Raw genomic sequence first — 9,809 nt, 5'->3', positions numbered from 1 at the left:
GGTTAAAATAAAATTAGGATAGAGTACTTGTGGATCCCCCCCCCACTTCTTTTTCGTCTTCTCTTCTTTTCCTTATTCTTCCTTCTTTCCTAGTTCTTTTGAATAGTTTGACTTTCATCGTTTTATGCTGAAACCACTTAATAGAAACTGGTATGAAAAAACGAAGATTCAAGTTCATCCTGGAGGTGGCTGGACAGGGGAGGAAGGTTAATTGTGTTGGTTCAGGAATTATTATTATTAATAATAATATTAATTATTTATATCCAGCCCATCTGGCTAGGTTTCACATCTGAACAAAAGATGTTAGGAATCAAGTGGGAAATGCAGCCTATAGAGTGTTTCCAAATGGGGATTTTAGGGTGGGGGGCAGACAGTGGGAGGGTGGATATCGGGATATTCAAATCATAGCTGCCAAGTACCCGGATTTCCCGGGAAACCCCCGTCTTTCCTTACCATTTCCCGGAGGTCTCCCGTTCCAGCTCCTCTCCCGTTAATTTCCCTTATTTTGGTTCCTGTCGGTGGCCATTTTTCTGGTGCCACTTTGCCCATCTATGGGCACCAGAAAATGGCTGGCGCCGGAAGTTGCGTCTACACATGTCCGGAAGTGCGTAGACGCAACTTCCGGTGTCGCTTTGCCCATCTATGGGCACCGAAAATGTCCGGTGGCGACACCGGAAGTTGCATCTACGCACTTCCGGACATGCGTAGACGCGACTTCCGGCGCCAACGCCGACCATTTTCGGTGCCCATAGATGGGCAAAGTGACACCGGAAGTTGCGTCTACGCAACTTCCAGTGTTGCGCGGCTGCCTATCCCAGATTTCTCTGCGGGGTACTTGGCAGCTATGATTCAAATATTGCAGATTTTGTAGCTTGGTGGCAGAACATCTGCCTCACAAGGTCTCGGGTTCAATCCCCATTTAAAAAGACCAGGGAGCAAGAGGAGGGGAAAGACCTTTTTCTGTACGAGATCCAGAAGATTTCCTGACACTAAGCACTGCTGGGCTAGACAGCCGGATAATTTGACCTGGCATAAGGCAGCTTCCAACAGAGAGAGAAATTGTAACAGGACTAAGTGCGGAATTATTCATATTTCTGCTAACAACACTGCTCTGCCCATGCCTTCCCAACCCTCTCAAACGGATATCGTAGAGTTGGGAAGAGGCTCAGAAAACACCCGCCAAAGTCGGAGCGTCTCCCCCGTGTGGGGAAGTTTCAACATTTGGGGATTTTTTTGGTTTAGAGGGAAATGCGAGAAAGAGGCAACGAGACAGAACTTTATAAAATTATGCACAGTCCGTCTTATGGGCTGCTTGTTACATTTATTTTATTTTGAGGAGAGAGAACCTATGCGCGGCACAGAGAAAGAAATGCAAGCCATGGGGAACACTGATAAGGTGCTTCTCGCGCTCCCATAACACCAGACATCCAATGAAGCCGAACGCTGGACAAAAGAAAATTATTTCACATTTAAACTGTGGAACTCACTGCCACAGGAAGCACCAACGGCCACTGATTAAAAAAAAGACAAATTCATTGAGGAGAGGGCTACTGAGTGATGATGATGATGATGATGATGATCATTTTTTTTATTTGTACCCCACCCATCTGTCTGAAGGCAGTAAGTATCCCAAATCCCTTTGAAACATGATTTGCAGACAGCAAAAAGCAAGGAACAAACACTGTTTATATACATTAACTTAGGAGGGAAAAAAAACCCATGAAATTAGACCGTTGAAGGTTCAAGATGGATTCTCTGGTGTCTGATAAGATGCTTGCTCCGGTAGAAGCTCTCTTCGCACTTGGAACATTTGAAGGGTTTCTTCCCAATGTGGCTTCTCTGGTGTCTAAAAAGGGTGGACTTGTCGCAAAAGCGCTTGCTACACTGGGAGCATTCGAAGGGCTTCTCCCCGGTGTGGTTTCTCTGGTGCGTGGTAAGGTGCTGGCTCTGGTTGAAGCTCTTCCCGCACTCGGAGCAGGTAAAGGGTTTCTCGCCCGTGTGGTTCCGCTGGTGCGTGATAAGATGTTGCCTCTGGCTGAAGCTCTTCCCGCACTCGGGACAGGCGTACGGCTTCTCTCCCGTGTGGGTCCTCCGGTGCCTTATCAGGCCGGATTTGTGGCAGAAGTTTTTCCCGCAGTCCGAGCATTTATAGGGCTTCTCCCCCGTGTGGATTCTCTTGTGTGAGATAAGGTTTGTGCTCCGACTGAACCTCTTCCCGCAGTTCAGGCAAACGTAGGGCTTCTCTCCCGTGTGGGTGCGCTGGTGGCTGTTGAGGTCCGAGCGCCTGCGGAATATCTTCCCGCAGACCGAGCAGTCGTGCGGCTTCTCTCCTGTGTGGATTCCACGAAGGTTCGATTCATCTCGGAAAAGCTTCTCGCTCACCGTGCTTCTGATGCGCTTCTTCCTTTTGAGGGTGCCCTGCTGGGCTGACATTTTGCAGGCGTTGTCATCCAGGCAAGGGAGAAATTTGTCCCTCCACATCTCCATTTCATGGCTCCGAAGCTTCTCTGACTTCCCTTGGCTCCCATCTTTTTCCTCCAGCTCCTGACCCACTCCTCTTCCTTGTGGGACCCAGAATAGTTCTCCACCAGTAGCACACTGGTCCCTATCACCTGCTGAAATAACGAAAGGAGATTGTTAGTAATAATGATAATAATAAATTTTATTTATACCCCGCCCTCCCCAGCCAAGGCCAGGCTCAGGGCGGCTAACACTAGATATAAAACAACTGATTAAAATACAACTTAAGAACAAGATTAAATACATTAAAATTAAAATGCAGCCTCATATGGAAGGGAAAGGGGGGGAATGGGGGGCAGGGGGATCAGGTTGGCTCCAGGCCAAATGCCAGGCAGAACAACTCTGTCTTACAGGCCCTGCAGAAAGAAATCAGGTCCCGCAGGGCCCTGGTCTCGGGAGACAGAGTGTTCCACCAGATCGGGGCCAGTGCTGAGAAGGCCCTGGTTCTAGTTGAGGCTAATCTGATTTCCTTCGGGCCCAGGACCTCTAAGGTGTTACTATTTATGGACCTTAAGGTCCTCCGTGGGGCATGCCGGGAGAGACAGTCCCATAAGTATGAGGGTCCTAGGCCGTAACAGACTTTAAAGGTCAAAATCAGCACCTTAAATCTGACCCTGTACTCCACTGAGAGCCAGTGCAGCTGGAAAAGCACTAGGTGAATATATTCCCATGGCAGGGAACCCGTGAGGAGCCTCGTTGCAGCATTCTGCACCCGCTGGAGTTTCTGGGACAGCTTCAAGGGCAGCCCCGCATAGAGCGAATTACAGTAGTCGAGCCTGGAGGTGACCGTCACATAGGTCACTGTTAGGAATGAACTGGAGCAACTAACCCTATTATATCAACCTGCCTCATTGGAGGTTTTTAGAAGGCCATCTGTCCTGGATGCTTTAGCTGAGATTCCTGCATTGCAGGGGTTTGGACCAAATGAACCTTGAAATCCATTTAAGTTGCTACAGTTCTATGATCCCATGAGTCAGGGATGCAACAAGCTAAACTTTAGAGACAACCTCTCATTTGCAAATCATGTTCTAATCACCCTGACTCTGCGGTTAGACCAGGTGTGAAACAGGACGGTGTCTGCATCAGAACGCCCCGCTTAAAATGAAGGAGGGAGGGAAAACGCTTTGTTTTAGCGGCACCTTCCACCTGATGTTATTGAGACACCAGGTGATTGACAGGGGGTGTCCCCGCCCACCTGTTAAAATTTCACCTTCAAGGCTGATCCTGTCAAGGATCAGCTTCGTGGAGCCAAAAAGCCATCTCCAACCCAATGATTCTATAAACTATTAGCAACTGATTCCGCTTTGGTCAAAGAGACAAGGCAGCTTTTCTACTACATTCAGCCCGGACACTGAGATCCAGCACCGAGGGCCTTCTGGCGGTTCCGTCATTGCGAGAAGTGAGGTTACAGGGAACCAGACAGAGGGCTTTCTCGGTAGTGGCACCCGCCCTGTGGAACGCCCTCCCAGCAGATGTCAAGGCAATAAGTAACTATTTTACTTTTAGAAGACAACTGAAGACGGCCCTGTTTAGGGAAGTTTTTAATGTTTAATGCTGTACTGTTTTAATATTCGGTTGGAAGCCGCCCAGAGTGGCTGGGGAAACCCAGCCAGATGGGCGGGGTATAAATAATAAATTATTATTATTATTACATATTTTGGAAAGTCGTAAATTTCAGCTGAGCATTCGCTATCTTGTTGAAAAGCCTGCGACATCTGCAGAGTTCGTTGTATACAGTTTGCTGATTCTTTGTAAATAATAATAATAATAATAATAATAATAATAATAATAATGGTAATTTTTCATTACTTACACCACTCTGGGCGGCTCCCAACAGAATATTAAAAACACGATAAATCATCAAACATTAGAATCATAGAATCACAGAACCATAGAGTTGGAAGAGACCACAAGGGCCATCCAGTCCAACCCCCTGCCAAGCAGGAAACACCATCAAAGCATTCGTGACATATTAAAAGCTTCCCTTGCCTTCAGGTGTCTTCTAAAAGTCAGACAGTTGTTTATTTCCTTGACATCTGATGGGAGGGCGTTCCACAGGGCGGGTGCCACTACCGAGAAGGCCCTCTGCCTGGTTCCCTGTAACCTCACTTCTTGCAGGGAGGGAACTGCCAGGAGGCCCTCTGTGCTGGAATACATACTATTCCAGACAGAGGGCCTTCTCAGTAGTGGTGCCTGCCCTGTGGAACGCCCTCCCATCAGATGTCAAGGAAATAAGCAGCTCTCCTATTTTCAATGTAGGAATGGCTAAGTCAATGCAAATAGGAACTGAACAGGAAAAGGACACAATCTGTTGTGGATTTTTGAGGGGTTTCTCTGCTGAGACCTTTCATGGGCGTCACAGAAGGGGCCGAGCGCCCAAGTTGGTGATTCCCTGTGACAGGGCATTATACCTAATTGAAACGACACAGTAATTCATGGGGGGGGGGTTGAGCCCTTACCCAGCACGCTGGAGACCCCCTCATTTTCCCGCTTGAACTCCCCGTCGAGCTGTCTCTGGGCGGTTTCCGGCAATGCCTCCACATTTGCAGCGAAGGTCACAGCAGCCTCTTGGAACGACCCTGGCACCTGAAATACCCGTCAAGGTTTTAGTCAAGAAACAAAGTGCTCCTGTTTCACAGAACGACAGCAGCGGTGAGGAACGGGATCAGACCAGAGATAAGATCTAAGTCTGAAGGATGGGGGTGGGACCATCGCAGCAATGTCCGGTGATCCATTTCTGGCCTCGTAAGTATATGAGAACCGCCTGCACTCTCAGCATCCGGAACAAACTACAGTTCCCAGGATTCTTTGCGGGGGGAATCAAGGCTATTTACGTGCTTTAGCTGTTGTGTGGATGTCCCCTGGGGCAGCAGAGGACAAGGAAAAGAAGAGAATTACTGTATAAAACAAGTACAAATACCTTCTGGAAATGTAAAGAAAAAGAAAGTACCTTTTACCATATGTGGTGGACGTGTAGGGTAACAATAACTTTCTGGGAGGTGATATATAATGCAATGAAAAAAATGTTTAAAATAATGTTTGTCAAAAAACCAGAAGCTTTTTTTATTAGGAATTATAGGTACTGAGATACCAAAGAACCAGAAAAAGACTTTTTATGTATGTGACAACAGATGCTATTAGCTCAGAGATGGAAGGAGGAAACTACCCCAACCAGAGAAGAATGGCAAACCAAGTTGATGGACTATGCCAAAATGGCAATATTAACTGGGAAGCTCAGAAATCAAGAAGACAAAAACTTTAATAAGGAATTGGAAAAGTTTATAACTTATTTACAAGAGCACTGTACGCAGGTTAAAACATTAGCAGGATTTTAACCACGCTTGTAAAGTAATGCAAAGTATGGATAACTTAGAAGGATTTTAAAAATTGGATAAGTACTGGTATTGATAATCAGTTGTAAATAATACCATCAGGACCCATGGAAGGGATGGGGGAAAGTCAGGAGATTCAGAGTCATCTCGATATTTGGATTTGGAATTATTTTTTGCTGTATGTGTATACTTTTTAAAATCAAATAAAAATTACACACACACACACACACACACCAAAGGTTCAAATCACAAAGCAGCCTATTTTCAGCAGTGATTGGCCTGTATACAGCTGTATACAGCTATTATCCATTTCCCCCATTCTATCTCTTTCTCTCTCCTCCTCCTTGAGTGTGCATATATATATAATATATATAATCATAGTATCATAGAGTTGGAAGAAACCTCAAAGCTCATCTAGTCCAACCCCCTGCAATGCAATATGAGCTAAGGCAATCTCATGGATGGATAAAAAATGTGGATAACGGACTAATATGCAGTTGTAAATATTGATATTAGGACCCATGGAGGGGATGGGGGGGGGGGAAGTCCTGAGATTCAGAGTAATCTCTTTACATGGATTTTTTAAATATAATTGATTTTAAGTTTATAATTTCTAAAATCAAATGATTTTTTTCTCTAAAAAACAAAACAAAAAGGAAAAGAGGAGAATTAGGATAGCTATCTTCTAATAAAGGTTGTCACATGGAAGATGGAGCGAGCTTGTGTTCTCCTGCTCTGGAAGGTAGGACTCGAACACATGGCTCCAAGTTACAAGAAAGGAGATTCCGGCTAAGCATCCGGAAGAACTGATGGACAACAAAGGGCATGGCCTGAGAAGGGTCCTGAGGGCCAGAGAGAGGCCTGCATTTGGCCCCTGTGCCTGGGGCTCCCCACCCTTGGTCTCCACCCTTTTTAAGGTGTGACACTCAGACATTTGCGCCACAACCGCCTTTTTTGGGGGGGGGGAAATCCCAGGATGCGGTACTCTCACCTGCCCTCCCGCTTTCTCCGCCTCCTGGTGCCTCAGGAGGAATTCCTCTGCCAGGGCCACGGCCTGGACGCAGCTCTCTGAGCCTCGTTCCTTCACCCAGCTCCCCATTTCCGAGGGCAGGACAGCCAGGAACTGCTCCAGGATCACCAGGTCCAGGATCTGCTCCTTGGTGTGCTTCTCTGGCCTCAGCCACTGATGGCAAAGCTCCCTCAGGAGGCCGTAGACCTTGCGAGGGCCCTGGGCGTCATGGTAGCATTGCTTCCTGAAGAGCTGGCGATGGGCCTCTGAGCTGGCAGAGTCCTCCATCTTTATCGCTTGTCCGATATCGCCAGTGGCACCCGCCCTCCCATCAGCTTGCTGGGCTGCTCTGTTTAAAGGAAGGACCCCATCCTGGCTCTGTTCTTGAGTCCCCTGGCTGACGGCCTCTGCCCTCTCACGGTGGGACAGGGTGTTCTTGTCTTCACCCCACGGCACGGCTTCTGGCAGCTGTGGGTCGCCCTCGCCAGTGTGAGGGGTCTGCACTGCCTTCAGGAATTCCTGCCACTGGGCTTCCCAGCGGAGCGACGACAGGCCCTCATCTGGCTCCTGCTTAATGCGCTGCAGCTCTTCCCAGCGTTTGGGGACCCCGATGGCCGCTGGCTGAGAGTCTGGTGAGCTGTCTCCTGCCCCTGTTGCCTCTTTGAGGCCCAGAAGCTCCTCTGGCTCCATCTTCATCTCTGGGTCCCTGCTTTCATCCGGAATGGCCTGCAGCTGGAGAGTCAGGGTAGGGGAGCTGTCCACTTGCTCCACCGCCATCCCGCCTCCCAGGCTTAGCCCGAAGCCTCTTGCCCCCGTCCCGCAACCCCGCTGGAAACCAGAGCTGCTGTCTTGACGCAAAAGGGGGCTCAAAAGGGCTCCTTCAGAGATGCCTCATCTCCGGCCTGCAGAAAGGTCATTCAGAAGCAGGTGGCCTTCCTGGGTGGACGACAAACCACTCACCCTGAAGGGAAAGAGGCAAACAGCCGTGAGAGAACAAAAGAGATTTAAAGACACTCTCAAGGCAATTTTTTTAAAAAAATCTAGTACAGTGGTACCTCGGAAGTCGAACGGGATCTGTTCAGGAAGTACGTTCGACTTCCAAAATGTTTGGAAACCAAGGCGCGGCTTCCAATTGGCTGCAGGAAGCTCCTGCAGACAATCGGAAGCGGTGGAACCCATATTGGACGTTTGGGTTCCAAAGAACGTATGCAAACCGGAACACTCACTTCCGGGTTTGCGGCGTTCGGGAGCCAAAACGTTCGAGTCGCAAGGCGTTCAACTTCCGAGGTACGACTGTATAAGCACTGATAACTGGGAAACACTGGCCTGTGAGCACTCCAGTTGGAGAACAGCCTTTACCAAAGGTGTCATGGGCTTTGAAGACACTCGAACTCAGGGCAAAAGGGAGAAACATACTAAGAGGAAGGCACACTTGGCAAACCCTCACCGTGATCAACTCCCACCCGGAAACCTATGCCCCCGCTGTGGAAGGACGTGTGGATCCAGAATTGGCCTCCACAGCCACTTACGGACTCACTGTTAAAACTCGGTCTGTGAAAGACAATCTTATTCGGCTACGAGGAATCGCCTAAGAAGAAGACAAATGGCCTTGAGGAAGGATGTGCACAGAACTGAGTGATTCTGAGGAATGGCTTTCTCTTTGGGGCACACAAAATGAAAGGCTGGCAACATTTCACTGGAGAGCCAGGGTGGCATAATGGCAATCTGTATCCTCTCCATCAGCAGGTTGCAGGTTTGATCCCTGTAAGGGACAATGGCATATTCTTGCATTGCAAGGGGTGCAGACCCTCCAAGTCTCCCTATTTTCCAGGGACATCCCTGATTTAGAGAATCCGTCCCCGTTTCTGGATTTGATCCCGGAATGGCCCACTCTTTATTAGGACACTCCTATTTTCATTGGAGAAACATTGGAGGGTATGGAGCTATTCGACCCCTGAGCCATCTGAAGGCGATCCTGTATAGGGAAGTATTTTTTTTAAAAAAAATGTTTTAATGTTTTATTATGTTGCTATGTATGTTGGAAGCTGTCCAGAGTAGCTGGGGCAACCCAGTCAGATGTGTGGGGTATAAATAGTAAAATTATCATTATGGAATGATTTTAATAGAAGAAATGTTGGAGGGGATGTGGGATGGGACTAGGTGAGGCTCATGGTCCCTTCCAACTCTAGGATTCTATAATTCTTTTGAACATGCCCCCCTCTCCCAAGAAAGACCCGGCCCCTCCTCTCCCCCCACCAGCAAACCGACTTTTAAATGCACTTTTCACGCACTCTAGCAACAGCCACTGACCTGCCTGCAGCTTCTGGCAAACAGCATTCAAAAGCCGCTTTTGCAGAAACATTTGATGGGGAGGGGGGACGCAAGGCAGGAAGTTGCTCCCACTGTTGACATCCCCCTGTTCCCCCATTTCCTGCCTCTCTAAGAATCCAGCCTTTCAAACCCCCGCCGCCGCTTGGCTCTCTACGGGTTAAAGGGAGCGGCGCGCGCTTCCTAGAGAGGCAGGGGAAAGACGAGCGGCGAGCTTTCCTTCCTGGTTCAATCAGCGAACGGAGGGAGCAGCTGAGGTCAAAGCGGGAGAGGTGTCTATTCAAGGCGATTTGTCTACCTCTCCCACAGGTTGCGCAGCGACTGCAGAGGCATATGATAAGCCTTCCTGATTAGTATCTACATTTATATAAACTACCGGTATATATAGGTTTATATGTATAGTTATACATACGAATGTACATATACGTATGTACACACACACAAAAAATATTTTATATATATCCAAATACATACAATTTTTTTAAAGTATAAATTCCATATATAAAAATATGTACAATTTTAAAATATAAATTCCATTCATTTTACAAGCTCTCCATCCACGATACTCCCCCAACAGAGGGTAGGAAATGCACTGCGACATTTCCTTGCTGGTTGCATGC

At 47.9% G+C, this 9,809-nt stretch overlaps 1 protein-coding gene across 2 annotated transcripts; it reads right to left on the bottom strand.

Annotated features, from left to right (window-relative positions):
- Positions 1-1,276: 1,276 nt before the first annotated feature.
- LOC132591336 (uncharacterized) lies at positions 1,277-9,386 on the bottom strand. 2 transcript variants are annotated; one of them, XM_088663926.1, is made up of 4 exons: positions 9,172-9,386; positions 6,844-7,822; positions 4,980-5,106; positions 1,277-2,612 (listed from the first exon to the last, which is right to left on the bottom strand). In XM_088663926.1, the coding sequence occupies exons 2-4, from the start codon at positions 7,636-7,638 to the stop codon at positions 1,726-1,728; spliced, it is 1,809 nt and encodes a 602-aa protein (XP_088520052.1). In that variant the 5' UTR covers positions 7,639-7,822; positions 9,172-9,386; the 3' UTR covers positions 1,277-1,725. The 2 variants fall into 2 exon arrangements, with proteins under 2 accessions (XP_088520052.1, XP_060125579.1); XM_060269596.2 differs by having other exon boundaries at positions 1,277-2,615; positions 9,172-9,384.
- Positions 9,387-9,809: the final 423 nt, after the last annotated feature.

The sequence above is a fragment of the Zootoca vivipara genome, chromosome 2 (assembly GCF_965207765.1).
Source record: "Zootoca vivipara chromosome 2, rZooViv2.hap1.1, whole genome shotgun sequence".
In the NCBI taxonomy this organism is placed as follows: Eukaryota; Metazoa; Chordata; class Lepidosauria; order Squamata; family Lacertidae; genus Zootoca; species Zootoca vivipara.
This window is presented reverse-complemented; position numbering and strand designations above follow the sequence as displayed.

Excerpts from the sequence above, each read along its gene's own strand:
- LOC132591336 (XM_060269596.2), bottom strand. The coding sequence starts at position 7,638 with ATGGCGGTGGAGCAAGTGGACAGCTCCCCTACCCTGACTCTCCAGCTG. Across the intron at positions 5,107-6,843 it reads CGGAGAAAGCGGGAGGGCAG|GTGCCAGGGTCGTTCCAAGA; the intron begins GTGAGAGTACCG and ends CGGGTATTTCAG. Across the intron at positions 2,616-4,979 it reads GGGGGTCTCCAGCGTGCTGG|CAGGTGATAGGGACCAGTGT; the intron begins GTAAGGGCTCAA and ends TCGTTATTTCAG.